The sequence below is a fragment of the Chaetomium globosum genome, genomic scaffold, assembly GCF_000143365.1.
Source record: "Chaetomium globosum CBS 148.51 scaffold_4 genomic scaffold, whole genome shotgun sequence".
In the NCBI taxonomy this organism is placed as follows: Eukaryota; Fungi; Ascomycota; class Sordariomycetes; order Sordariales; family Chaetomiaceae; genus Chaetomium; species Chaetomium globosum.
In genome coordinates this window covers 2171040-2198461 of record NT_165979.1, presented here as the reverse complement: position 1 = coordinate 2198461, position 27422 = coordinate 2171040, and the positions used below count along the sequence as shown (strand labels likewise).

The 27422-nt window shown below is 56.0% G+C and overlaps 12 protein-coding genes across 12 annotated transcripts; 7 read left to right on the top strand and 5 right to left on the bottom strand.

The window, feature by feature from the left end:
* Positions 1-1680: 1680 nt before the first annotated feature.
* CHGG_04436 (uncharacterized protein) lies at positions 1681-2901 on the top strand (the record flags this gene model as incomplete). The annotated part of the gene is made up of 1 exon (XM_001223649.1): positions 1681-2901. One exon carries the CDS (start codon positions 1681-1683, stop codon positions 2899-2901), a length of 1221 nt encoding a protein of 406 aa, XP_001223650.1.
* Positions 2902-3738: 837 nt separating this feature from the next.
* CHGG_04435 (uncharacterized protein) lies at positions 3739-5199 on the bottom strand (the record flags this gene model as incomplete). The annotated part of the gene is made up of 2 exons (XM_001223648.1): positions 3739-5088; positions 5152-5199. The coding sequence occupies 2 exons, from the start codon at positions 5197-5199 to the stop codon at positions 3739-3741; spliced, it is 1398 nt and encodes a 465-aa protein (XP_001223649.1).
* Positions 5200-6960: 1761 nt separating this feature from the next.
* On the top strand, positions 6961-8583 carry CHGG_04434 (serine/threonine-protein kinase cot-1; the record flags this gene model as incomplete). Its single annotated transcript, XM_001223647.1, has 4 exons — positions 6961-7121; positions 7180-7677; positions 7730-8206; positions 8265-8583. 4 exons carry the CDS (start codon positions 6961-6963, stop codon positions 8581-8583), a joined length of 1455 nt encoding a protein of 484 aa, XP_001223648.1.
* An 868-nt stretch (positions 8584-9451) lies between these two features.
* CHGG_04433 (uncharacterized protein) lies at positions 9452-10204 on the bottom strand (the record flags this gene model as incomplete). Its single annotated transcript, XM_001223646.1, has 1 exon — positions 9452-10204. The coding sequence occupies one exon, from the start codon at positions 10202-10204 to the stop codon at positions 9452-9454; it is 753 nt and encodes a 250-aa protein (XP_001223647.1).
* A 612-nt stretch (positions 10205-10816) lies between these two features.
* CHGG_04432 (uncharacterized protein) lies at positions 10817-12391 on the top strand (the record flags this gene model as incomplete). Its single annotated transcript, XM_001223645.1, has 5 exons — positions 10817-10825; positions 11065-11096; positions 11154-11280; positions 11331-11835; positions 11886-12391. The coding sequence occupies 5 exons, from the start codon at positions 10817-10819 to the stop codon at positions 12389-12391; spliced, it is 1179 nt and encodes a 392-aa protein (XP_001223646.1).
* A 927-nt stretch (positions 12392-13318) lies between these two features.
* Positions 13319-14486, top strand: CHGG_04431 (uncharacterized protein; the record flags this gene model as incomplete). Its single annotated transcript, XM_001223644.1, has 2 exons — positions 13319-13863; positions 14120-14486. 2 exons carry the CDS (start codon positions 13319-13321, stop codon positions 14484-14486), a joined length of 912 nt encoding a protein of 303 aa, XP_001223645.1.
* Positions 14487-15366: 880 nt separating this feature from the next.
* Positions 15367-17542, top strand: CHGG_04430 (uncharacterized protein; the record flags this gene model as incomplete). The annotated part of the gene is made up of 6 exons (XM_001223643.1): positions 15367-15891; positions 15957-15985; positions 16141-16290; positions 16366-16573; positions 16781-17246; positions 17412-17542. The coding sequence occupies 6 exons, from the start codon at positions 15367-15369 to the stop codon at positions 17540-17542; spliced, it is 1509 nt and encodes a 502-aa protein (XP_001223644.1).
* Positions 17543-17998: 456 nt separating this feature from the next.
* Positions 17999-19255, bottom strand: CHGG_04429 (uncharacterized protein; the record flags this gene model as incomplete). Its single annotated transcript, XM_001223642.1, has 1 exon — positions 17999-19255. The coding sequence occupies one exon, from the start codon at positions 19253-19255 to the stop codon at positions 17999-18001; it is 1257 nt and encodes a 418-aa protein (XP_001223643.1).
* A 963-nt stretch (positions 19256-20218) lies between these two features.
* Positions 20219-21825, top strand: CHGG_04428 (uncharacterized protein; the record flags this gene model as incomplete). Its single annotated transcript, XM_001223641.1, has 2 exons — positions 20219-21338; positions 21401-21825. The coding sequence occupies 2 exons, from the start codon at positions 20219-20221 to the stop codon at positions 21823-21825; spliced, it is 1545 nt and encodes a 514-aa protein (XP_001223642.1).
* Positions 21826-22495: 670 nt separating this feature from the next.
* CHGG_04427 (uncharacterized protein) lies at positions 22496-23071 on the bottom strand (the record flags this gene model as incomplete). The annotated part of the gene is made up of 2 exons (XM_001223640.1): positions 22496-22673; positions 22728-23071. 2 exons carry the CDS (start codon positions 23069-23071, stop codon positions 22496-22498), a joined length of 522 nt encoding a protein of 173 aa, XP_001223641.1.
* Positions 23072-24160: 1089 nt separating this feature from the next.
* CHGG_04426 (uncharacterized protein) lies at positions 24161-25408 on the top strand (the record flags this gene model as incomplete). Its single annotated transcript, XM_001223639.1, has 3 exons — positions 24161-24796; positions 24889-24973; positions 25308-25408. 3 exons carry the CDS (start codon positions 24161-24163, stop codon positions 25406-25408), a joined length of 822 nt encoding a protein of 273 aa, XP_001223640.1.
* Positions 25409-26256: 848 nt separating this feature from the next.
* CHGG_04425 (uncharacterized protein) lies at positions 26257-27383 on the bottom strand (the record flags this gene model as incomplete). The annotated part of the gene is made up of 2 exons (XM_001223638.1): positions 26257-27180; positions 27252-27383. The coding sequence occupies 2 exons, from the start codon at positions 27381-27383 to the stop codon at positions 26257-26259; spliced, it is 1056 nt and encodes a 351-aa protein (XP_001223639.1).
* Between the last annotated feature and the right edge of the window lie 39 nt (positions 27384-27422).

Below are 27422 nucleotides of genomic sequence, written 5' to 3'. Positions count from 1 at the left end.
AAAGTTTTGTACTTCTGTATATTTTCATTCAAAGTCTAGACGATGCGCTCTCCTCGCGCCGGCCCAAGTAGGCTGGGGAGGAGTGATAGTTGTCCGGCCCGTGGGAAGGTTCTCGCTATCGGGAGGCTGCCGCTTACCTATTTGAATGTTTCCCTAAATCCGGGCAGAATTCAGAGACGTTATATAGCTCGAATTAGACCTAAGGTATCCATTGCGGGGTAGAAATTTCTTTTCGGGGCCGCGCCGTCTTGGACAATGTGGCTGTGATCAAAACCACCATCTATGCGTTCAAAGATTAGAGACGCATGGGTATTTCGGTCTCCCTTTGCTCTCAGAAGAGGAGGGTGGGGGGGGGGGGGGATGGGAGGAAGAGGTTGAAGGGGGTTGGCGTGGGTGGGGGGAGGAGGGAGTCTAGTGGGGGTGGGAGTGGGAGTGGGAAGGGGGTTGGGGAGGGGAAGGATGGGGATGGGAAGGATGATGAGAAAAGGGAGGCGGTTGATGGGAAAGGTGGCGAGGAGATGGGGGTGGAGTTGAGTGCTGGCGGTGATGGGGATGCGCCAAAAGGGATGTCGAAACCCGTGGCGCCGGCGACCACAACGCCTGTACCGCCGGCACAGGTGACCACTAAAAGCACCGCCAAGCCCGGGGGGTTGCTGGTGGACTATGGATCCGACGATGATGAGGATGACTGAGGCCCTAGAGCTTCCGTGACGATACGAGAGCTTGGAGAAGCGTCCTGTTATGCGTACAGAAGTTCTGTGTCTGCACAAAAAAGCTCGGAACTGATAGGTATGAACCCTCCTAGATCTCGTTACATCCATCCAAGCCCATGTGGTTTTCTGAGAATTTGACTTAACGAGTGTCGATATTTCATTCAAGGCATTTCTTCACTCCACTCCCTGAACTTGCACATCTCTGGGATATGAGGATATATTCTAGTTCCCTCAACATACCGTTGGTACATACAAAACAAACTGCGTTGTGTTACCGCCGACTCTCGCCAAGCCTGCAATGTATCGGCGTTCACACGGCCTCCAACTCATTGAGAATAGGCACAACTCCGGGACCCAGAATGCTGGGGTACACATCACACGATATGGGGAGTGCCGCCTCGGGCTGGTTGCCGTTTTCCACTTCGATTGATTGAACGTAGACGCCATGAGATTGGATGGGAGCCATATCAAGGAAGGCAGCACTATCCGGGAAACGTCGTATAGCAGGGTGGTCTCCTGCTTCGCATCACAAGTCCTCCGTGGCCTTGGGTCGTACTGAACCGTTTCCCATCTCCATCTAGACTCAGGCCGACGTGCTCCAGCTCAAAAGAAACAACGACAAAAAAAAGAAAAGTGGTGGGTAGTACCACAGAGTATTGATGCGATGTGCTTCCCATTTCAGACCCGAATGACCTACAGAATGGTGTCGTTTGTAGAGCTGAAGCTGCAACAGGTCGGGATAGCTAAGATGCCGCGTCGGATGCGAAGAAACCCGGAGGAAGCAATATATTACTGCAGCGTATGGTCACTTTGTGGCGCCGACCACATTCACCAACCCGATTCTCCTGAACCCGCCGCCCCAGTATCGCGATAGCCCAGCTTGCCTTAAGGAGCCACAGGTCCCCCAGGTTAATGCCCGTTTCTGGGTACCGACAACTGTCTTGGGCAACAGTCGATGTCTGCAACTATGCACCTCTTATCTCTCCTCCTCGTTGCATTCAGCGGCCTGGTCGTCTCTGTGCCCCAGCATGGAGCCAACCTGTTCCGGCCCGAACCTCGCGCCAACCATCTTGACTGGAACGCACCCCGTGGTCACAGCACCTTCCTGATGAAACGGTCCAACCTCCTCTCAGAAGAGTACTTCAACAACCCGCCGGTCAAACGATCCCCCGACACCTCCCCAGCTCACCCCGTGGTACCCCTAACCAAGTCATCCCTCTCCGACCGCGCCACATCCGGCCAATGGGAGAACCTCGAGGGCAGTTCCACCTGGAACCCGACGCCCGCCTCCTGGGGCGGGTCCCGACAGGACGTCTACTACGTGCACAAAGACCGCACGTGCAAGTACCGGACCTACGACGGCGGCAAATGGGGCGGCTGGCAGGACATCGGCGGGTCGTTCGACTCGCCCGCGGCGGCGTGCAGCCGCAAGAAGGAGAACATGCACATCTTCTGCAAGGGCACCGACGGGCAGGCCTGGCACCGCGCCTACGACTCCGGCAGCGGCAGCGGCGGCTGGGGCCCGTGGCAGGGCATGGGCGGCAGCGTGAAGCACTACCCGTCGGCCTGTTCCTGGGGCAAGGACCATGTGAGCGTGTACGTGTCGTCCAGTGATGGCGAGTGCTGGCACCGGAGGTATGATGACGGCCAGAAGGGCTGGTACGGCTGGGAGAACATGGGTGGGTACCTCGACGGTCCGCCCAAGGCTGTCACCTGGGGCCAGGGCCATACCAGCGTGTTCTGTAAGGGCCAGGATGGGCAGGCCTGGCATAGGAAGTATGAGTCTGGTTGGGGCCAGTGGGAGAGTCTGGGTGGTACGCTTGATGGGGAGCCGGCGGCGTGCGCGTGGGATGGCCGGATGGATGTCTTCGTGAAAGGGTCTGATGGTGCGTGCTGGCACAAGACGTACAAGCGAGGCACGGGGTGGGGTGGCTGGGAGAATATGGGCGGAAAAATAAAGGGTGGAAAGGCGCCGGATGTGGTGTACTACGGTGGTAAGATGGAGGTGTACATCACGGGTGACGACAACGCTCTTTACCGGAAGGTGTGGAAGGATGACAAGTGGACTTCGGACTGGGAGAATATGGGAGGTAGTATGTATACCAAGCCGAATGCCGTGACTTGGGACGATGGCAAGATGGATGTATACGGGTCTGGGTCTGACGGGAGCTGCAGGAGGTGTTATTGAAGCGGACAGTTCGCTGCTGGATTCTGTGTGGGTAGTTCATGACAGGGACTTGGTCTCTCAACGGCCTAAACCAGTTTGTAACGTCGGAAGACACAACTTTTCGTAAGCCTGAAGGATTCTATTAACAATGCTACCGTTTTTCTGCATCCTGGTCCACTTTTGCATCTTGGCCGTGGAAGAGGTGTAGTAAGTAACAAATGAACGAAAGGAGTATACCCAGGGAAAGAGTACAGAGATATCCAGTCATGCTTCAGAGAAATGTCGAGTGTAAGGAGAGTGGCTTGTATAACGTTTGGCTAACGAGGAAAGAATAGAAGCGGCAGGCTAGCAGATAGAGTAAGGCTCTTGTACAACGGTAGTAGGCATTTAGTGAGATTGCGGTCATAACTTTCTCCCGTTCCCACCTTTGGACCACGGAAGCCGTTGTGTACGGGGCTAGAAACAGTCTCTTAGCAGAAATAATCCTCGAGAAGTATATCAATACTTTCCTAGTCTACCCTAGAGAAGCGTAGCTACTAATGTACCGTTAGAGTAAGCTAGAACTCAGGGGAATATCAGGCGTAGAATGATAAGAAAAGGGCGAAGAGGATTCTACACTAACATTATGTCTCACCAAGACCAACCGCAACTACCGCCAAATGCAAATGAAATGACAAGAGGGGTTAGTTCATTATGATAACACAGGTTGGTCCAACCGTTGTCCCACCCGGCGAGATCTATCATTTAGTCCTACAATATGGGCGCTGTGGCCACAGCTATGCACCGTGATACTCCAACACTTACACCCAACAGTCATACAAGTACACCATTTACGGAACAGCACCCGACCCCCGCTCTTTAATCTAGATCCTCGCCGTCCAATGGCGAGGCCTTCTTCTTCTCGAAAGCCTTCTTCACACCCCACCGGTACAGCTGGCGCAGCTTCCCCTTGGTCCAGCCCTCGACCTCCTCCTCGGGCACCACAATCTTGCGTACCCGCTCCTCCTCCTCGGGCTGCAACTGGAAGCGGCGCATGCGCTCGGCGATGCGCTCGTCCATGACGATGGGTTTCGCGTGGATCTTCTCGGCAACCTCGGTGGCCTCGGCATCCTTGGGGTCGTCCTCCTTCCAGACTGTCTTGACCCAGTCCTTCTCTTCCCACGCTAATTCCTTTTGTTGCTCGCATTGTGACTGCTCGCTGGAGTCTGTTGAGCTGGCGGCGTCGGCGTCGGCTGCGAGCTGCTTGTATTCGCGGTACGTGCATAGGCAGACGGCGGCGACTTCCCGACCGATATCGTCGGCCAGCTTGCGGCGGTTGAAGAAGCGGTAGAGGCGGGTCGGGGTGTTGAGGAAGCCGAGGAGGTGGGGCTCACGGATGGGTGCGGAGGGATCGAACTCGTTAGGGGCGCGAGGAGGGAGGAATGCAGTAGAGTAGTCGGCTGTGGTGTTGTGTGGTTTTGGTTGAGGCGGCCTCTTGGGCTTCTTTGCCTCTTCCGCAGGCTTCTTCTCTTCGGCGGGTTTGCCTTCGGTCGCCTGGTCTTCAGCGGGCTTATCCTCCGTGGTTGATTCCGGTGTGGGAACTGCTGGGAGCGGCTCGGGCGGTGGCGCAAGGGAGCCTAGCCAACCCTCGTGTAGACCCCTGAGGTACTCCTTCCAAGTATGCCTGCCAATGACAACATCGCCCCGTACGCCGTCGTAGTCCTTGATGCCACGCGACTTGCGGAATGCCTCAACAATCTCCTCCTTAGTGGGCTCTTTTGACATATCCAGTTCGTCATTGTTTTCCCAGCCACGGCGAAGCCGACGCACACGCTCAGCTACGTATGCGCGCACATCTCCCTCCCGCCGGCCCTGCACAAATTCCCAGTCCAACCCACTAGCAGCCAGAATTGGCTTCACATACTCGGTGTAATGGTCCTGGGCAACACGCAAGCCGTCGCCCGGCGGACTTGAGAGGTAGATGGTCAGCTTGCGCGGTTGCGCCAGGCCTAGGCTGTTGTCCGGTAGCGGTTCCCTGGCCAGATGCTCGACTGCATGCGACCATTTTGCGACGGCTCTTTTCTTCTCGCGCTTGTCGTAGATTATCCCTGCCGTTATTGCGCCCGATATGGTCCAAAATATCATCCAGTTCCGAGACGGTAGTTTTCGAGGGAGGGCAGGCAGACCTAACATGCGTAGGGCCTGGTTTCGAGGGGGGGCCTTCGGCGCCTACATGGGAGGATTTGTTAGAAAAAGGACACAAAATAGAGAATAAATCCCAGGGAATCATACAGCATCGGCAGCCGGCGGCGGGGGTGGTGTGGGCGTCGGATCGGCCATGGTGGCTCTGAGTTTGTTTCTGAGTTTCCTTTGAGGGAGTTTCAACGGTACTACAAGCACATTAGGCTTGCGCCGACCTCTGGAGAGGCTTTTCGGTCTGGGAGGAAGGTCGATAGGCTTCGCCACTTTTCAAGACAACAAAGGCAGTTGATATCTTCAATGTCGATTTATGATCATCCTATCGTTTTTTGAAATCCATCGGCGTTGGAGTCGTGAACGGCTCAAATTTCCAGACGATGTTATCGCGATAAGCGATTTGCCATGCACGGACCGCCCACTTTTTGTGTGTCGTACGAAGTAGCACGTGCAAAAACAGGCAATGGCAGTGTCTGTATTCTGGCCCAGCCCAGGTTGTGTTCTCTACCTACTTATTTACTAGTAATAGACTAGAATGCACTTCGTTTTCTTGAACTGAATGGGTTCTTGATATCCTTAATAACTCCTGAGTTCACATAATGCTAGACCGGAGATCCAAGGAGAGGAAAGTGGGAAGGAACTTGGCTTAACATAAGTTTTGGAAAGTGCGGTCAACACCCATTGAATAGAGCATTGCAACCCCGCCTTTTAGGGGTTTCCCGCCAGACACAATGCAGTTGCATGTAAAGAATCTAAACAGCTCTTATCCCAACCCGGGTTTGAAGTGTGTCGGCTAAGCAGGGCATCGACTGGGCAACTCTGCTAGCGGCTACCCTACCCCTCTTTCTTTTTCTCCACTTACTGCCATCCTGAGATTCGTTGCATTGGATGTCCTGTTGTGGTGACACCTCAGCGAGTCTGCACTGGTCTGAACTGGGCTGCACTGGGCTGCACCGACAAAAGCACAAACAAGTACTACCTCTATTCGGGCTCTTGTTTCATCGTACCCGATACTCGGGCACACAAACGTGAATCTCACCACCATTTTGCTGCAGAACGAGGAAACGAGATTCTTCATCACTGGCTCAATCGTTTGAGCAGTCGGTCTCGTGTGTTGCAGTTGCTGCCCCTACCCTTGCCCCTGCCCCACCTCCCGAGCAAGCCCAAACAGGCGGGGCGGTGATCCGAAGCGAAGGGTTGACAGCCAGAACGCGACCAGACCAGGCCCTCGATCTCGCTAGACCCTGGTCCTAAAACGCAAGGGTCACTCCAGTCGTCCCCCTTTCTGCACCACACCGGCTCGACCTCGCCCGTTGTCACCTGCAGTCCGACTGAGCCCGAAGCTTGCAAAGCACAGATTAGCAGCAAATAGCAATTGTCCGCTACGGTCATAACCCGCAGCACGCCGGCAAGATGGACAACCAGGGCAACCGTCTGTACCTCAACTTTGGGAGTAACAACGAGCGACTGGCCGCCACCGACCGCACATATCCCACTACGCCCTCCACCTTCCCTCAGCCCGTCTTCCAGGGAGGCCAGCCTGCACCCCAGAGCGGCGCCCAGCAGCCTCAGCCCTACCAGCAAGGAGGCCAAGCATCCGCCGGATACTTCCAACAGCCCGGCAGCAACAACCAGTACGGCGCCCAGTACTCATCCCAGCTCGGTGCTCAGGCTGCCGATTACAGCTCTGCTGGTCAGGGCTATGGCCAGGCTCGGTCGACGACACCCGGCGCCAACAATGACCCCAACACGGGGCTCGCCCACCAGTTCTCCCACCAGAACCTAGGGGGTGCTGGTCGGGGATCCCCTTATGCCTCTCGTGGCCCGTCCTCTGGTCAACGGCCCCGGACAGCCGACTCGCGAGGCCAGCAACCCGGTTACGGAAGTTACGCAAATGCGCCGCCGATGCCAACTCAGACCCCCCAACTCGATTATTTTGCTCCCGCTCCCGAGCGGAACCCGGACAAGTACGGGCCGAACGCCAACAACAACCAAAAGAAGTGCTCGCAGCTCGCCTCGGATTTCTTTAAGGACAGTGTCAAGAGGGCTCGCGAGCGCAATCAGAGGTGGGTTTTGCTGTCACTTGTTCGCTGGATACGTTTGTATTGACAATTGATGGTACAGGCAAAGCGAGATGGAGCAGAAGCTGGCCGAAACTACCGACCCTCGCCGCCGGGAATCGGTCTGGGCTACAGGAGGCCGTAGGGAAGGCTCCTATTTGCGCTTTTTGCGAACCAAGGACAAGCCCGAGAACTACAACACCATCAAAATCATCGGCAAGGGCGCCTTCGGCGAAGTCAAGCTGGTGCAGAAGAAGGCCGATGGCAAGGTGTACGCCATGAAGTCGTTGATCAAGACGGAGATGTTCAAGAAGGACCAGCTCGCCCACGTTCGTGCAGAGCGTGATATTCTTGCCGAGTCCGACAGCCCCTGGGTGGTTAAGCTTTTCACCACCTTTCAGGACACCAATTTCTTGTACATGCTGATGGAATTCTTGCCCGGCGGAGATCTGATGACCATGTTGATCAAATACGAAATCTTTTCCGAGGACATCACGCGGTTTTATATCGCCGAGATCGTTTTGGCCATCGATGCCGTCCACAAGTTGGGCTTCATTCACAGGTGCGCACAGGTTGACAGGGGGAAAGGCAGGCCCGAAACTGACGAGCCGCAGAGATATCAAGCCAGATAACATTCTTCTCGACCGGGGTGGTCACGTCAAGCTGACGGATTTTGGCCTTTCGACCGGCTTCCACAAACTCCATGACAACAACTACTACCAACAGCTCCTCCAGGGCAAGTCGAACAAGCCGCGTGATAACCGCAACTCGATCGCCATCGACCAGATCAACCTGACGGTCAGCAACCGGTCCCAGATCAACGACTGGAGGCGATCGAGGCGACTGATGGCGTACTCCACCGTCGGCACGCCCGACTACATCGCGCCAGAGATCTTTACTGGGCACGGGTACTCGTTCGATTGCGATTGGTGGTCGCTCGGCACCATCATGTTTGAATGCCTGGTCGGCTGGCCGCCATTCTGCGCCGAAGACAGCCACGACACCTACCGCAAGATTGTCAACTGGAGGCAATCACTCTACTTCCCCGACGACATCCAGCTCGGCGTGGAAGCGGAGAACCTGATCCGGAGGTAAGCGACACCAGCTTTTCCCTCCCCTCCCTAACCCCTTTACTGACCCCCAACCCAGCCTGATCTGCAACTCGGAGAACCGGCTCGGCCGCGGCGGCGCGCACGAGATCAAGAGCCACTCCTTCTTCCGGGGCGTCGAGTTCGACAGCCTGCGGCGCATCCGTGCGCCGTTCGAGCCGCGCCTGACGTCCAACATCGACACGACTTACTTCCCGACGGACGAAATCGACCAGACGGACAACGCGACCATGCTCAAGGCCGCCCAGGCCCGCAGCGCCGCCAGCGGCGTCCCCGCGGGCCAACAGGAGGAGAGCCCCGAAATGAGCCTGCCGTTTATCGGGTACACGTTCAAGCGGTTCGATAACAACTTCCGGTGATTGCTCTGCCGAGTTAGGGGGGTGAAAAATGGTTTGGCTGTGAAGCCGGGTTTTGGTTTCATGGATAGACTGAGCGGTGTCACGCACGGTAGTCGTTGTCAGCGGTGGTAGCTCGGCCGGATTTTCCATCTACTTCGGTTTTTTCGGAAAGTTTGTGGTGGTGAGGGATGGGGGATATGAGCATGGCATAGTCGAGGTATAGTCAGGGTCTAGCGGAGATAGAGAAATGGCAATGTAGAGTGTTTCGGGAGGCAACGTTCGTTGTTCATTGTTCTTTGTGTGAAGAATTTGCGCGGTCATGATCATTCTATACGAATCCATATTTTACCTATCCAATATTCCGAATCACCGGCTGAACACAACCAGACTGGCAGAGTCAAAACTCAAGAGCCACATTTCATAAGCCACCATCTCGAGAGTATCGCCTCGTGATATCTTGAATCTTGGGCGTTTCAATGCCGGCAAACGTGTCTGCGGCCCCGAAGTATGGTTCCGCTGTCCGACTGTTAGCTCTGCAATGGGTTGCCAAGTTGTGTTGTAGCCTTACAGCTCCCAGTTCCACTCCTGAGTTGATGTCGATGTCTCGCTGCCGTGGGCCGGGTCCCTCGTATTATGCAATCCCGTGACGCGATATTAGACCAGGAGAAAATCCGCCCTAAACCCACGATCTTGGCCCTAGGTTTGTGTTGTTGAGCTAGTCCGGCGTTACGGCCATGATCCGCAGAGTCGAATGTCGAGGGTATTTTGCCGTCCTGCTGCTGTTCCCTGCCTGCCTCCCATCTCGTCGACCGATTTACTTTCCTACCCCATATTGTACAAACCCACTCCACTCAGAAATCAACAATAAGTTTGTCCGACCACCTGCCCATCACCGCCTTCCCGTCAGCCCCGGCGCGGCATTGAACCGCTCCTCACGCTCCGTCATAAACATGATCTGCACCCAATACTCCTTGGAATCCGGATCCCAGTACTCGAACTGGCGATCTTCCCGCTTATCCAGCTCACGCGCGGGGATCTTGAAGCCACACGTCTCATACGGCTCCGCAGCGACGAGGAGGTACTGAAAATTGCGGTCCGGGTCCTCAACGCGCTGCGAGAAGGCGCTCATGACCTGCCACTTGGGCGCGACGCCCGTGCCAATATCCGGGTACTGCAACTGGAACAGCAGGCCCTGCTGGCGCGTGATGGGGTCGCGCACCTTGGTGATCTTGTACCCGGGCCGGCCGATCTTGACCACGTTCTTGCGCGGGCCGCCGGCGCCGGCGCCGCCGAGTCCCAGCGCCGCGAACCCGGCGCCGACCACGCCGACGGGCAGGCCCGTGTGCGGGTCGACCTCGCCCTTGCCTTCCTTTTGCTCGCGCGCCGCGCGCCGCGCCAGGTTGGTCTGGTGCTTCTTGCCCTGGGTGTGCGCGAGGTAGGAGCCGTCGTTCTGGTGCACGGTCAGGCAGAGGCGGCATTCGAAGGAGCCCAGGTGGTTCTTGAAGATGTAGGGGTCCTTGTCGAGGTCGATTTGCTCGAGCGCGAGCTTGCGCAGGCGTTCGCGGCGGTCGGCGTTGGTGGCGCTGTGCGAGGCCACGCCGCCGCCACCGAATTTGGAGCCGGCGCGGTTTTGGTAGTCCATTTTGATGGGCGGACGATTGGTGGTGTTGGTGTGGTTGTGGTGGGTTGGAGTGGTTTGCGATGGGGATGTGAGTCGAAAAGTCGGACGCGGTTATGGAATATTTTGGCGAGGCTGAGGGCGCTGGAAGGCGAGATCTCGAAGACCCCAGTTCCCCAGGCTGGGTGGCCCGAGCGGTATTTTCAAGCGGCTGGCTTGAAGCGGTAACTTACACGTACCGATCCTTGTCAGAACCTAACCCGAGAGGGTACTTCTTCAAAACATGCCCAAACTTTACTCTATATTCTTAGATCGAGCCCCCGAATGGCCATGTTCGAGTAGATACCTATTATAACGATGGCTTGAATACCCAAGACCCACACCCCCCCCCCCCCCTTTTCCGGCACCGCCCGTTCTGTGGAAACAGTGAACGGCGATCCCTGTTTCCTCGGTTTCGATAGTTACGCTAAACCGGAGGAAAGCCCGGGCACCACCTTCGGTCCTGTGTGCGCTCCTCCTTTCAATGGACACATCACATCCACTTTTCATGAAACACTCGGATTCTTGTTTCTCTCCCTTTCACTCAGTTTCTTTTCTCCTTTTACTGAACCAAGTCGATACCCAATGAATCCCGCCATGAGCCGGGTGAGCAGGACTTTGAGTGTTCGTCTCGGTGTGTTTCGGCCCGTATCGCTCTGGGCGGATCCCGGTCCGAGATGTGCCGGATGCGTCGGCGCTTCTCCGTCTCCGCTGCGGCCTCGGCACCAGGGTCTCTTTCACTTGAAGGGGTATCGGGTGTTGGATATGACAAGAGTGGCTTGCCGGAGTAAGACAACACTACACGTACAACGCAAGCCTCATTCCACGGCTGACCAACTCTTTAGCCATACTGCACTCAGATCCTGGGAGACCTCGGGTAAGCATCTGTGCCGGTATTTGACAGAGATGGCTTTAGTTGTTGATACCCCTCGAGCGCCGAGGTCATCAAGATAGAGCATCCAGTGAGGGGCGACGATACTCGAGCATGGGGGCCACCGTATGCTACCTACAAGGCCGGCTCTTTACACGAGGGCCCCGGTGAGTCTGCTTACTTTCTTGCAGTGAGTAACAAGCCGAGGAGACAGGCTCAAACCGTTGCTAAATTGTCCAGGTGAACCGCAACAAGAAGTCGCTGGCCCTGTCTTTTCAGGATCCTGCCGGCATCGAGATCCTCCACAAGCTGGCCGCGAAGTGCGACATCTTGGTTGAGAACTACATTCCCGGTTCCCTCAAGAAGTACGGTCTGGACTACGAAACCATCCACAAGATCAACCCGGCGCTTATTTACGCGTCCATCACCGGCTATGGCCAGACGGGGCCGTACTCACAACGCCCCGGCTATGATGTGATGGTCGAGGCCGAGTTTGGCCTAATGCACATCACCGGCAGCCGAGACGGGCCGCCGGTCAAGGTTGGTGTTGCAGTTACCGATCTGACCACGGGGTTATACACCAGCAACAGCATCATGGCTGCGCTGCTTGCAAGTGCGAGGACCGGTAAAGGCCAGCATATTGACGCCGCGTTGAGCGATTGCCAGACGGTGACGCTGTCCAATATCGCCAGCAGCTGCCTAATTAGCGGGGAAAAGGATTCCGGCCGATGGGGGACGGCACATCGTATGTACCTCCTACGCCTCTGTTTCCGGTGCTCGTATTGACAGGCGCAGCCTCTATCGTTCCGTATAGGTCTTTCAAAACCAAGGACGGTGACGTCCTGTTTGGTGGGGGGAACGACAAGCTATTCGGTATTCTATGTGATGGGCTAAGCCGGCCCGAGTGGAAGGATCACGCCAAATTCCAAGTCAACGCTTCTAGAGTGGCTCACCGCGATGAGCTTGAGGCAGAAATTGAAGCCATTACCGTGACTAAGACGACACAGGAATGGCTCGACACCTTCGAGGGCAAGGGTATGCCCTATGCTGCTGTCAATGATGTGCAGGGGGCGTTGGCGCACGCGCAGACCAAAGCGAGGAACATGGTAATTGAGGTTGATCATGATGAATGCGGGCCTATCAAGCTGCTCAACACCCCCATCAAATACTCGGAGAGCAAGCCCGGGATTCGCAGTCCCCCACCTACCTTGGGACAACACACGGATGAGATTCTACGGGAACATTTGGGGATGGGCGAGGCTCAGGTGCAAGTTCTGAAGCAGAAGGGTGTTGTTAGGTAGCAGTAACAGCACCACAGGCTTATCCTGAATGTCACAGTTGAGACACACACGTAGAAACCTTCTGGGTGCCCCTGGAGGACCACGATAGGGGAAGTGGTGCTTAAAAAGGGTTAGGGTTTTGCACGTGAAACTCACGTGATGACGTGTTATTTTGGATAAAAACACCAAATTTGCTCAGCGACAGCAAGCAAATCGAGGACCCTTGACAAATTTGACGATAGAGGTAAAACCCGACGCCGAACTCAACAACGTTTTACTTCATAATACCCAATCAAGCCTGTCTTATCCGGGGCACGAGAAGAGCCACCACTGCCATTTGTTACAGATATTTGGATTATTTTATTTTGTTATTATCGCTCTTTATGTCCGATGGCAGATGATGGAATCTTGGAAGATGCGGGCGGCAACTCCACGGGAGGGTCGCCCACTAACCCGGTCCCGGCGCCGGCGCCGGCCAATGCGCCGGCTCCCAGTCCTGGAGCAACTCCCAGTGCCGGATCAGAACCAGGACCCAATCTACCCAAACCTAGCTCAGCACCAACAACAGTTCCAGCTCCCAGTCCCGGAATAGGATCAGGACCCAACGCACCTAGACCCAGTCCTACGCCCACAGCCCCCTTTCCGACAACCCGGCCTCTCTACAACCCGCAATTCACCGCGGCCACACAGATGATCTTAAAGAGGATGAAAGGCGAGCCCAGTAGCCTCAGCACCGCCTTGTCACGCATCTCCCACTCCGCAGCTCTCACGACCAGCATCCCTCCTGCCGCCTACGAGGATGCCAAAAGACGCTTGGTCATGGGGATGAACATCTCAACTCAGATGACTATGCAAATGCCCGCCGCGTCCCCCGTCCGCCCATCACCACCCGCCACACTTCCCGCCCCTAGACCGGTAGCCCCAAAGCCCATAAATAGTAGCGCGGGCATGAGCGCGATCAGAAAGGTCACGGCTGGCCTAACGAACGCATCAAAGCCGTCTCCCATCAAGACCGTCGTCGCCAAAGTCCTCTCTTCGGAGAGCAAGATCAAGAAAACAAAGCCTGTGACCGGCCCCCGGGGTCCGCAGGTTAAGCGCAAACGCACGAAACCCCAACCCGACGAGGACGGAGACAACGATGCAAGCAGCACCTCCAGCCTCTCCTCCCTAGAACCCTCCGTCGCGCCTCCACCCGAGTCGACCACCCCACTCACCCCAACGCCCCTCACCATGACCAAGTCCGGCCGGCAGGTCCTTAAACCCGACGCCTACGACCCGGCCGCCATGGACGCCGCGAGCCGGCGGCCCCGCGCACCGGCCCACCACTACGGCAAGCGCACCGCCGAGCAGGCGCTCTGCCTCAAGTGCAGCCGCATGCACAGCCCAGCCACCAACCAGATCGTCTTCTGCGACGGCTGCGACGAGTGCTGGCACCAACTGTGCCACGACCCCTGGATCGCCGACGAGATCGTGCAGGACCGGGGCAAGGTCTGGTACTGCGGCACCTGCGTGGCCAAAAAGGAGCGGCACGCCACCAGCAAACGCCAGAAGATCGAGCAGCAGCAGCAGCAGCACCACCCCCACCAACACCACCACCACCAGGGAAGGGGTGGTAACAAGGGGGAGAAGGGGCAGGAGAAGGGCAGCTGGGCTGGCAAACCCACCCAACAAAAACAGGCGGACCTCTCAATGGCATGTCAACTGAAAGCGAATTTAGTCGGTTTGCTCGTGGCCTGATCATGGAAACAGTCTCCCAAAGCTGGGCGTCTTCCCTGTTGAACAGCAGCATCACCCCCACCAACCCTACCAAGTCGGCGGGACCAGGTCAATCTTCGCGGGCACCACGACCGAGGGGCTGTTCCCACGCGCCGACGCCCACCCGACTGGGCAGATCAACTTTGTGCGGAAGATTGCGGGTGCCGGGAAGGGGACGAAGGGCGGGGGGAGCCAAAAGGAGGGGGCCAGCAGCCAGGATGGGGGGCGGGGCGGGGGGTTGGTGGGAAAGAGGATGACGAGGATGATTGATCCGCTGGCGGCGCTGTGCGCCGAGGTCGGGGAGGGGCTTGTACACGCGCCTGCCGCCGGATACGGAGGATGGGGCAAGGTTGGTGGATGAGGGGGACTCTTGAGGCGTTTAGTAGTATTGTGTATGTATGAGAGGGGGCGGAAGGTGGAGGAGAATGGGATGAAGGTGTGAGGTGGGGGGATGGTAAGGGTGGGGGCGGTGGTGATGTTGAGTCGTTATGTATATTTCTGGCCTTGACGGTGTGATACGGTAAGCCCATATTTGCACGGCCACTACTCTGTTCTATCTTTATCAGGTGTCCTGAGCATTTGGTCTCTTAAGGAAAAGGAAGTATCGAGCTTTGGCTTTTAGAAACAACCGGGAAAATATTGGCTCCAGAGCCTGGGGTCTTTTCTTTTTTGATAGCACATATGGTGAAACTGATGAATGGAGCACCGAAGCTGGGACGACTAAGAGAACCGAAACAACCAATCCTGAGAAATCATGGTACGGTGAAGGAACCTGGTCTCCTCATGTTAGATAATGGATCCTGCAACAAACATTCAAGACTTGTATAACTCGCAATGTCCTCATAAGCAGTCACCACTACACCACACATCCCTCGGTGCCGCTCAGATTCCGGTAGGCAATCCGTAACCCTAAAGTCGTTGATCATTTACACAGTTTTGTTTGTTCTCTTCGCTGGTGGGCGTCAAGGTTAGACCTTGCTCACGGACTTTCCATCACGAAAGTACCGGTTGGAATCTAGACTCGCCGCAATTCGTTGAGCAATGTATAACATCAGTGAAGTACCATCCCCACCATTCCATTAGGTAGTATCTCCTTGTCACCGACAGAGAACCGGAGGGGGAGTGGGATCCCACTATGATGTCAGAGGCACGGAGCTCACCAACTCGACCTGATGATACCGACGGAAGCCTTTCTACACCTCAAAATTATACCACCAGCCCTCCCCCATCCAACAACAACAATGTCAGCACCACAACCCACCACTTTTAGCCCAGCATCCCCAACCAACTTCCACGCCCCCGCCGTCGGGCTGTCCTCTCCGGCGCCCGACACGGAGCCGCCCGGGAGTGCAGGCGGCGGATCCACCGTCATCGGCAGCAGCAGCATCGATCACCAAACACCCATCGGGCTCGGCCTACAAAACACCGGCCTCCCCAAAACCGACATAGAGCTAGCGATATGGGGCTCGCCAGCAGGCCTGCACATGCGGCGGCCCAACGACGAGAACCTGGCCATCTTCCAGCGGGCGGTAGGGATCAACAGCAACAGCAACAGCAACAGGGACAGCAGCAGCGGCAGCAACAGCAACAACAGAAACAGAAACAGTAACAACAGACCAGCACCGCCAACAACAGACGCAGCGTCGCTAGAAGCCGGGCAGCAGCACATTGAAACCCCAGCAATACCGGCAGCACCGGCAGCACCAGCAGCAGCACTAGAGAAGGGGTGCCGGCCGGGCAGCATCTACGCGGCGGCGCGGGCCGAGGTGCGGCGCAAGGCGTGCTGTTCCATCTGCTGTCGTTTGTGATCAACGCGGGCCACGTCTCGCAGATAGTGATTGGCGCGTCGCTGACGGCGTTGTGAGCGCCCCTTCCTTCCTTCCTTCCTTCCTTCCTTCCTTCCTTCCTCTCACTCCTTTGTATGCTGTTTTTGTTGTTGGGTGCGTTTTGGGGTGGGTGTGGTACTGTGGTTGCAGTGTTGTTGACCGGTTGGTTGTGTGGTGGTGTATGTTTAGGGGCCCGAGTGCAGGGAGTTACGTGCTTGCTATCACGTTGCTCGGCGCTCTCAACACTGTTGTTGCGGGTTTACTGGCCTTGATCAAGGGCCAGGGCCTACCGGACCGCTTGTATCATGATCGTGCCGAGTTCAAGCGGGTTCAGGATTGGTGAGTTTGCCCATGACTCTGTTCTCCCCTTCCTCTCTTCTTCCCTGGGTCCGGGAGACTATAATGACAAGTTAGGATCGAACAAACCGAGGCGCTACTGGCCGTCGGCGTCATTGGCCGAGACCGGAAAGAGGTCGGCCTGCTGGTGCAGACGGCATTTAAGAAGTACAATGCAGCTAAGCATTGTGAGGAGAGCAATCTCCCCGAGAACTATGTCCGTTTATCAGAGCCCGCCCAAGCGGGGAGACCGGTCTCTCAGGGGTCACAGGGTCCCCCGGGTCATGTTGTGCAACCTTCTAGTCCGTATCACTAAAGGAATGACGAATAGTGATTCACGGGAGGCAAGACTGTCATGGGGGACAATCCAGACTGGTTGGCTACCTAATAGCCGGAGCTTGGTGTTGAAGAGAACGCATCGGCTGAGGGCACAGCCCATCCATTGTAACCGCTAAATTAACCACCGCCATCGATGATTATAGCTGTCACACAGCCATTCCCGGAATTCCCCTCCGGAGCTGGCGCCCTCCCTTCCCGCTCACTGCTTCTTATTCGCCAGAATCGCCATGCAGTCGGTGATGCCCTTGATCTCGTTCTCCGAGAACCAGCTGCCGCCCCCGCCATTCGTCAGGGCGTACCCGAATCCGCCCTTGGGCACCTCGACGCCGTCGGCACCCTCGCCAAACAGATACAGCGGGTCGACAGTGCCGATGGTAAAGGAAAGGTAGTCACCTGCATCCTCGCCGGTCGGTCTCCAGTAAATCCACGAGCCGCATTTGGAGCAGATGACACGCTCGCCCCTGGAGCTGGAGCGGTAAATCTTGAGGTTGTCAGTCGAGGAGGTGAACTTGAAGTGGACGCTAGCCGGAACGATTGCGTGGCAACTGAAGAAGAGGCCACCGCCCTGCCTGCGGCATTGGGTGCACTGGCAGTGGCTGGACTGCACATAGGGTGCCAAGGTGTGTTAGTTAGCAGGTATTCAGTGGTTTGGCAGTCTTATGGAAGAGGGTGGGCGAGGCGGAGTCGAGCACTGACCGAAGCACTGAAATCGTGGTTGTCGGGGAAGTCCACGCGATAGCGCAGGCTGTTGCAGAGACAACCACCCGTGATGAACTTGGGGGTAGGGAATGAGGAAGCCATGATGGCGATGGCGGTGGACTTGTTTGAGTTGTGGTGTTTGGAGCGCTTGGAAAGAACTCTGATGAAGAACTCTACGGAATTGAGTCGGGTATCGGAAGCAGCAAGAGGCAGGTAAAGCAAAAATAACCCACAATCTTGAGTAAAACTGTAAAGAAGTGTTGGAGCGTGAGCCGTTATCTACCCAGCTGGTTTGTACGGTTGTACCCCTAATAATGGCGGTTTCACACCGTGCCTTATCGTCACCGTGACTAATTCCTGCCTGGACTTCCACTTTCATCCGGTGCGCCTTTGATTGACATCTCCGGGAGGATCTCCGTGAAGATGTGCTTGTGAATAAGATGCCTGATAACCCAGGTAACACTGCACCAGTTAGCGGACCTGCAGGTTTTGTTGGTTCACATCACTTGGTGCCACAGAAAGGCACGCGTCATGAAAAGTGACCCATTTTGCCGAGATATTTCTTGCATTTGACGCCCTTTAGTATTCATGACATAGAGTTAACAAACTACCTGGACTAACGCCCTTCATTCAACACCAACCCCAATCCCCACCGGGAGGTAAGACGGACAATCTAAGCCCCGGACGTCTCCTCAACAACCTTGTACCTCTCCAAATAATGCCTCTCCCTCAGCCGATCCCTCTCCTCACCCTTGAACAAACCATCACCACTCTTCTCTCCCAGCTTCCCCACTCTGACATAATTCTCCCTCAACCATTTCAACGGCCCCTCGCTCGCCAGCTCAGGCTTCCTCTCCAAATTATGCTGCTCCACCCGTGCCACAGTATCCAGCCCAACCTCATCCATCCTCTCACACGGTCCCTTCTCCGCATGGAAAAAGTCCCTAAACAAGGCATCCACATCCGCCGGCTCAGCCACCCCCTCCGCCAGCACCGCCAGCGTCTCGCGCTTACAAGCCGCCCAAATCCGATTAAACACAAACCCGCGGGACTGAATATCCCTCGGCACAATCACCGGCGCAAACCCCACGCGGCGCATCTGGCTCGCCAGAAACGGGAAAATCTGCCCCGCGGTCGCCCCGGACGACATCAGCTCCACCATGCGGTTGCGCGGCGGGATGAAGTAGTGGGTGTTGAGCAGGCGGTGCGGGTAGTCCAGGGGCCCCTCGGCGGCCATCTCGGCCGTGGTCAGGCTGCTGCTGTTTGAGGCCAGCACGCAGTCGGACGGCAGCGAGCGCTCCAGCAGCGCCAGCACCGACGTCTTGAGCGGGAGCGACTCGGGCAGGCACTCGATGGCCAGCCAGGGCGCCTTGGTGTGCTCCTCGGCCGTGATGGCCCCCGCCGAGTCGCGCGCGGGGAAGCCCGACGTGGTGGTCGCCGTGCGCAGGTCCGAGGTGGTGCGCACGTGGCCCGGGTGGGTGCCGCGCGCGGTGCAGTAGGCGGCCAGGTTGTCGGTGATGTATTCGGTGGCGGACTTGAGCGCGGTGGGGGAGATGTCGTAGATGGTGACGGGGCGTTCGTTGGACGCCCAGACGAGGGCCACCCGCCGGCCGATGTTGCCTGCTCCGATGACAAGGACGGGCCGCTGCTTGAGGCCCTCATCGGTGGGAGGGCGCCATTTGGGCGCGTGTGGCTCGCCGCTGCCTTCGGTGGAGCGGCGAGATGAGGTGGTGAAGGGTGAGTGTTGGGTTGCGGGTAAGTGACGACAGTAGGGGTTAAGGGATACTCTCCATGAGGGTGGCCGTGATGTCAGGTACGTCAGACCTCTGGTCCGAGAGACTGAGGTGTAAATCGGCTGTGATTTTCCCGCGATGGTTGCCGTTCCCACTGCAGGGAAGGCCTTAACAGCCAGCTGCTTCGAACCGCTCATTGAGACAGTCTTTGCCGCGTTTACGAATGTCGGTTTCAACGAAAACCTCATGCCCAAAGCGAGGCGATACACATCAAATGCTCAGAACCGTCGCGTATCGCCACTGTATATTGGGTGTGCTGGATATTAGGTGGTTCGAGCACGATCCGATCGAGTGACGCCATAGATTCGGCTAGTCAGGGGGTTAAGTAGTCCCCCTCCGAGCCATGCATGGCTCATGGGGTGACAAAATCTGACAATCTCGGATTCCCCGCACACGCAGCCCATCGTACGATTTAGCCATGCAGCATAGTACCAGAATAGTACCAGAGTTACTACCGTTACAATTCATGATGAAAGTTGCTGCTCTGAGTTGAAAGTTCTGTGCTTCGTGAGGTGGCGATGAATGTTGGAGATACCAGACCTTCTTAGTATGTTACCGTGGGTATGTATATGCCCGATCCAATGCGGATAAGTACTTTAGACATTGTGTTATTCTAGGTACATATCCTAGGGAAATGTAACTCAAATCTTTAGTGTCAAACTTCCAGGATGTTTTGAACTGTAACTGTTCTTGCTTAGGTACCTTTCCGCTCTGAGGATAAGACACCCACAAGTGGCAAAAATGGGAGGAGCATCACTGCCTGCAAATGCTTTCGAAGGAACCCCAAGATCCTAGATATACCAGCAACTAACAATGACTCCGCACAGAAACATGTAACAAGCAGCGATAGTAAACTACCCAAAATCTAGAAGTTTAAAATAGTGGACACCTGGGGCCGTTCAATTGATTTGACTTGTTTTGTCGCGATGATTCATACTGAACCATTTCCAAGCCCCACTCAAATCTTATCCCCTTTTCACAATCAAACCTGCTATTTAGTTTCCATAAGAATTTCTAAAACACCTTCAGTATGAATGATCATTGATATCTTTCATTTGACTGGATTTTGTTCAAGTTGTATCTGCAGCTTCTATACGAAAATGTTGACAGAATTCTTGTTGAGCGTCCGCACATGGACAGCTGTGGCCATTTTAGCAAGCGTGTATTATCTTCTTTTCCGCCCACGACAACCGCCCGCCTTTCCCATCGTTAACCAATACCCCAACGACTTCTTCCGCCGCAAAGCATACCGCGAAGTCCGCGAAAATGCCAAACAACTCATCATTGATGGCCTCGCCAAACACGGCGGCCCCATCACCATCCTCATCCCCCACGGCCAAAAGATCATCCTCCCCTCCTCCCTCACCACCTGGGTCAAATCCAACAAAGACCTCGACCACAAACAACTCGTCCGCGAAGACTTCTTCTCCGGCATCCCCGGCTTCGAAGCCCTCTCTCTCCTCCACGACCCCGACTCCATGCTCATCAACCTAATCACCACCAAAATGGGCCCCAGCAACAACCCCACCCTCATCAAAGCCATGCACACCAGCCTCTCCCACGGCCTCCCTACCCTCTGGAACAACAACAACAGCGCCGACGACGACAACAACACCTCCACCTCCCCCTCCTCCTCCTGGCACGTCCTCCCCAACTGGCAAACCGCCACGCTCGGCGTGATCGCCCGCGCCGCCTCCTCCGTCTTCGCGGGGCCCGAAAAAGCCGCCGACGCCGAGTGGCTGGCGCTGGTGCAGGGGTACGTGGGCGCGTATTTCGCCGGCGTCGCCGACCTGCACCGGTACCCGCGGTGGATGCGGCCCGTGGCGCACTGGTTCCTGCCCAACGCGGCCGCGTGCCGGCGGTATGTGGCGCGGGCAAGGGCGGTGATGGATGCGGTGTTGCGGGAGAGGGCGGCGGTGAGGGAGGGGAGGGGAGGGGGGGAGTATGAGGATGCGTTGGAGTGGGCGCAGGAGGCGTCGGGTGGGCGGGTGCCGGCCGGGGATGTGCAGCTTTCGTTGGCAATGGCGGCGCTGTTTACGACGACGGAGTTGTTTCGGGCGTTGGTGGTTGAGATTGCGCGCCGTCCGGAACTGGTTGGGGAGTTGCGGAGTGAGGTGGAGGAGCAGATTGGAGAGCATGGGATATCGGCTGCTGCTTTGTCGGGCATGGTTCTAATGGACAGCTTTATGAAAGAGACGCAGCGACTGAACAGCGGGCCAGGTATAGTGTTTTGCTTTCTTTTTCTTCCCTGGCAAGTATCTATGCTAACATTTCTCCCTTAGTGGTCCTCGAACGCGTGGCCCTCAAAGATACAACACTCCCCGACGGCAAAGTGATACCCCATGGCGCTCACATCATGGTCGACTCCACCGACCTGTGGAATCCCGCCGTGTACCCCAACCCAGACCAATTCGACGCCCGCCGGTTCTTGCGCAAGCGCCAAGAAGGCGACAAGGCCAGCCAGTTCGTGCAGTCCAGCCCGACGTACAACGTATTTGGTGGTGGCCGGCACATCTGCCCCGGTCGCTTCTTAGCAAGTAACGAGTTGAAGCTCGCCCTGGCTCACATCCTCCTCAAGTACGACGTTCGACTGGCTGAGGGCTGCGAGCCCAAGAACTTCCAGCACGGCTTTTACGTAATTGGTGATCCGTCTGTTCGGCTCGAGGTGAGGAGGAGGGACGCGCCGAGTGGGAGCTTGCTGCTTTAGATGGCCAACCGTGCTACGTTGGGACCGTGACAGGCCGATAGGCCTCACATAACCGAGGGCTTTGTGAACTGCATTGGGGACTTGGATAGGCAGGGGCCAGAAGGGGGCGATGAGCGTTGGCCAGGACGGCCGATACGGGAAAACCGGTTTCAATTGTTAGGTTTCTTGGGAATATGGGGTGAAGAGGGTACGCGTGTTCGACCGAGAGCTGTTGGATGGGTTTTTAGTCTCGAACGTGGTGTGGCTCTCTCTGTTGTTGCTTTCAGGGACTGGTCCCGCTTAGCCGCCAAGAAGTAAACATTGACCCTTCTCCCCTTTTCCTCCCGGCCGCCAAAAACAGAACTCAGTCCCAGCCGTGCGACACAATCTTAAAAAATGCCAAACATGGAAGTTTTGATCTTTAAAAATAATTATTTAATTCCGGGTTTAGGTGGAATCCTATCCCATCAATCCCTTCCTCGCAGCCCTTGCTAATCTCGCTTTTGCTGGATCAATAATAATACAGCCTTCCAGTTTTTATCGACAATATTTTATGCCGTTTGAAGAATCGACATAATTAACCCAAACCCAACCACGGCTTCTTGAAGTCCAGTGCCGCTGCGGACTATGTGCAGTAGCTGCACCTCATGGAACGGCGTGGGTACATGTACATGCGAGAGCGCTAATACGCTTACTTCTCTTTGTTGAAGTAAGGATTCTCGACCTTTGGGGCCAGGTTTGTGACCAAGCTATACTTCAACTTCCACTTCCCGTCATCCACCACAAACTTGTCGTCACATCTCTCGTAGATGCGGAACGTTTTCTTCGGATCGTGAAGCGCCTTTGGCTCCCAGCGAGACCAGACGATACTGGTTACTGTTAGCTCCATATCAAAAAAGTTTATTGCGGAGGACTTTACGCACTAGGTGGTAACGTTGGCCTTGGACGCGTCATGGTTTAGCCTGATGATGGCATTCGAGACGTGGTGCGCAACCTTGGCATCTCCAAATGCAGCTTTGGTGTTCTCGATGACTTGCTGAAGACCAACAGAGAGGCCGCCGTAGTCCGGTCCCAGAGGCCTGCTGTCGTAGACGACGTCTTGCGTCATTGACTCGCCAAGACGGCTCCAGTCCTTGGTGTCGAGAGTCTCGGCGAGAATTGACTCCCTCTGATGAATGGCTTCGTACACATCCGGCTGGGTATGGGAGGGAGATGCTACCCCGAGACAGATGGGAAGGGAAGTGAGGAGAAGTGCGGAGATACGCATGATGTATACGTTATGAGAAAACCAAAATTGTTGAGTTGAAGTTGGATATGGGTTGGTAAAGAAGTGACAGGCTTGTTTTTGTTTATATAGCCCGTTATTCGAAATTGTCCTTGCTTCCTGCCCGGTCAGGATCAGGCCATGTCTTGGTTACCTACCTTAGGTATCTCTGTCTTATCCACCCGGAGGTCCGGAGGTGAGTCTCGGAGGTAGTACAGTGCAGCGCCCATCATCAAGTGCCTGATCGATGGTCACCTGGTGATGTAACACCGCCTTAGACAGACTGGTTCCGCTTGATTGCCAAGAAGTAAACACTCCCCTTTCCAAACCTTAAACGCTGGACTGTCCGAACAATGGCGTACCTAACAGTCGAGAAACCCACTTAATCATTGAAGGGTAGCTACCTGCCTAGTGGCCATGCAAATCCAGCAGACTGGGTACCAAGGTGCCTGTAGAGAAGGGCTGACTTCCTCGATCATGTCGGTGCTAGTTATTAGTTACCCTGAGAGGATACACAGGTAGTGGCATATCAGCCCAACATGAAGGGATTAATTGATCAACACAATCGTGCTAATGATCTAACGCCGTCAGTAGAATCGGACCTGATTCCCTGTGCAACTGAGTGAGTTTTTCCAATTGTTCGCCGCTACCTGGTTATTTCAAAACCCAGCTGTTGGTTTCTCCATGTACCTATTTTTGATGTTCTTGAGGCAAGGTAGAGGCTTATTAGGATTAAATTGAATTAAGTCGGTTTTGGATTTTGGCCCACACTGCTTGCCTCTCATCCAGTCTCGAGGAAGATAGGTACCTACCTACGGTACCTACCCATCACTGCCACGCACAGCGGAAGTTTTCTCGCCTATCTTACCTATCTGATCTTTCAAACTTGCTACTTTTTTCTCCATTCCGCAATCCACCATTTAATTCCTTCTGTTTTTGATTCTCCATCTGGCTGAACAAGACATCTCCGTTCCCCCCCAGCGATTAATCAGGCTGCTATCATCGAGAGCCACCAATTTCGCCTCTCTTTCTCTTTTTCTTTTCCCGTACCTATCTAAAGCTCTCGTACTTTGCTCGTTATCAATCGCAGCAATGGCGTCCCAGGGTTCTCAGCCCGGCAATACGATCATTGTTGGGATCGATTTCGGCACCACGTACTCCGGGGTCGCGTTCACCTGGTCAAAGAAGATCAAGCGCATGCAAGTCATTTCGAGTTGGGATTCAGAACTGCACTCTAGTTCCGACGAAGAGAAAACCCCGACCGCCATTTCCTTCGGGTCCAAGGGTAAAGTTAGCTGGGGATACAATATCCCTTTCGGTGCGGAGCAAGGGAAGTGGTTCAAGCTCCTACTCATCGACGACAAGGACCTGCCCGAAGATGTCCGAAAGTCGACCAAGATCAAAGAGGCGCGAGTTTATCTCAAGAAGCATAACAAGACGCCAGTCGCCGTCATCGCTGGATTCCTGCGCCTGCTCTGCAATCATTGTAACCAGCGAATCATCGAGACGGCCAGCCGGAGCCTAGTGAACTACTCCAAGTTCCACATCGTCATAACTCTCCCCGCCATTTGGCCTGACTACGCTCGCAACCGGATGAGGGAAGCCGCCGAACAGGCAGGCATGCTCTCAGCGCGCGTCGCAGGCGAAACCACGCTAAGCTTCATCTCCGAGCCTGAGGCGGCCGCCTTGGCTACGCTCTCGGATATGGAGAGGCGCTGCGATATCATGGTAAACTTGCCTAACAATTTCCCTGGGCTTTTCTGTGGTTTTGCTAACCAACATTGGTTTTCAACGGTGGGGCCAAACACCACCACTACCAGGTGTTTGGCAGTCTCTCGTCCCTCGCCACACTCGCAGGCAGGAGTCAGAATCCTCCGGGACTCCCCGTTGTAAACAAGAAGTCCCGTAAGCCTATTGCTCCCGTCCGGATTCGAATCAGCAGTGAGCTCTTCGCCTTGCTGAGACCGTCGTGCCTCCTTAGGGTTTCGTTCCGGAATAGCGTCTCCTGCTGATGGTCAAAGTCGTCCGCCGGCCTGGTGATTGCCCTGCCGTCCCGTTCCTTTAACCACCTCGCTCCAAGCCTATTCTACTACCCTGTTCGTATCAACGATTCCCCCCGTCCAGCGCATGACCGTGCCCGCGGCTCTCTCCACCGCCGTAGGCCCTTGAGGTCCCAAGGTTCGCAGTCGGCCCCTGTTGCCCCTCCTCGAGCTAAGTCTCCTGCTGTATCTTGCGGCAGGCGGCGAGGACAACGCTCCCCGCCGTCTTCTTGCCGCCTTGATCGTCGTCCAGATCGGGTTGTTGGAGTCGGTTTTCGAAATCTGCAAGCCGTTTGTTTAGGTACAAGTCCAATGGTGGTACCCACGTCTCTGTCTCGAGGTTACGGATTGGGGTAGACTTAAAGGCTCCCGCCACGATCCGCAAGCTCTTGTTTCTGGGCCTTCCCGAGGGCCTTGGTGATGCCTTTCTTTATCGGCTCGCCTCCCACATCCGTGGGGATGTGAAACGATGATGCGCCATAGGCCAGCGCCGACCGGATGCACTTTGTGTACACTCCTCGCGCTTTGGCTAGCCCCATTCCCCATGTCTTTGCCACGATGCTCGACAGGGCATAGCTCTGGGTCCTCAGCTTCTTCTCCACTGCCACCAGGTGAGCCTTCCAGTTGAGTTTCCAGTCCAACCAGACTCCCAGGAATCTGGCAGACCCTTCTGGTTTAACGGGGCGTAGTTGCCCCCCCTTGGGTTGACAAGGTTTACCCGTCCGGTTCACTGTCGCCCTTTGTTGAAATGGATGAGTTCGCTCTTTTCCGGGGCGAACTTCATCCCCCGGCTGTCCGCCCATCGCATACACGTTTCCCACGCCGCCCTCTAGTTGCCGGACATTGGCCTCGGGGTTTCGACCAAATACCAGGAGGGTTGGTGTCATCCGCAAACCCTGTTATAGCCAAGTGAGGGTGCTCGTCTTTTAGCTGCTTGTATAATGAGGAAATGTACAGGATGAAGAGAACAGGCGAAAAGGGGGTGAGCCTTGGGGGACCCCTGCCCGAATTGCCGTCGGTGCCGCCGTCTTGCCGTCGAAAAGAAGGGCGGCCTCTCGACCGGTCAACCAATCTCTCGTCCAGAGGACCAGCCACCTCGGGAAGCCCATTTCTCGCAAAGTTGCTAGCAGTCAGGTATGGTTGACCGTGTCAAAGGCTCCTGAGATGTCCAGTTGCAATAGGGATGCCGCACCCTTCTGTCTCCACGCCTCCTGGACCAAGGCTACCTACTCGCCGGACAGCCAGCTCTGTGGAGCGGTGTGCCCTGTTCCCCATTTGTTCATCTGGTAGGAGGCCGTTGACTTCTGCAGCTTGAGTGACCTTCCTGGCGACCACTGACTCTATTACCTTCCCCAGGGTTGGCAGCAGAGCAATGGGCCTGTATCCCCCCGGGGTCTGATACGCCGGCGGAGCCTTTACTGGTTTCGGTAGTACTACAGTCTTCGCCCTCTTGAAACGGTTCGGGAACCATCCTAGCTCCAGGCACCTTGTCGCCAGAAGGGCCAGCACTTCAGCTAACGGTGCTCCGCACGCCTTCAGAAGGCCCATCGGGAGCAAATCCTCGCCTGGCGCCTTCCAGGGGCTTGCTCTTCCTATCGCTTCCGTGATCTCGGTCGGCGTCACTGCCTGTACGACGTCGAAGCCCGGGTTCCAGCTGCCCAAAAAGGCTTGGTCTTCCACGTCCGTCGGGTTGGCCGGTGGGTCCGGGAAGAACCTCTCGGCCAGCGCGCTGGCCTTCCGGTCGTGCGTTTCGGCCGTTACCTGTCCGGAAGAGTCCTTAAATTCCGGAAGCCTCGGTGGTTCTGGCGGCAAAAAGCTCCGCAGCCTTGCCCATCTTTCCAAGCTCCACATCTGATCGGGCTTCTTTGCCTCGCTTGCTTCCTGTAGGCTGTTCCTCCAAGCCCTCGTCCGTGCTTCGCGGGTTGTTCTAGCAAGGTCCTTGAGCCTTTCGCTAAGCTCCTCCCAGCAGTACTCTGCCCGAGTCTCCTTCGTCAGCCTCTCGGCCCTCCTGGCCTCCCGGGCGGCCTGCTGCACCTCCACAGTCCACCAGGGAGAGCTGTAGCCGCAGCTCGCCTTCTTTCGTGGAGTGCTTTCCCCCGCGACCGTGGAGTGCTTTCCCCCGCGACCCAGGTGAGCCACTCGACCAGGCTGTCGAGAGCTTTGTCAAGACCCTCGACTGTCCGGGTTCTGGTCGGTAGTCCGTCCGGTCCCGGATCCGCGAGCCCCATGATCTTGCATAACAACGCTGATTCAGCCTTCACCCTCTTTCTGTCCATCTTATTCCAGGCCCAGCCATCCGGCTGGGTTGGCCTTGG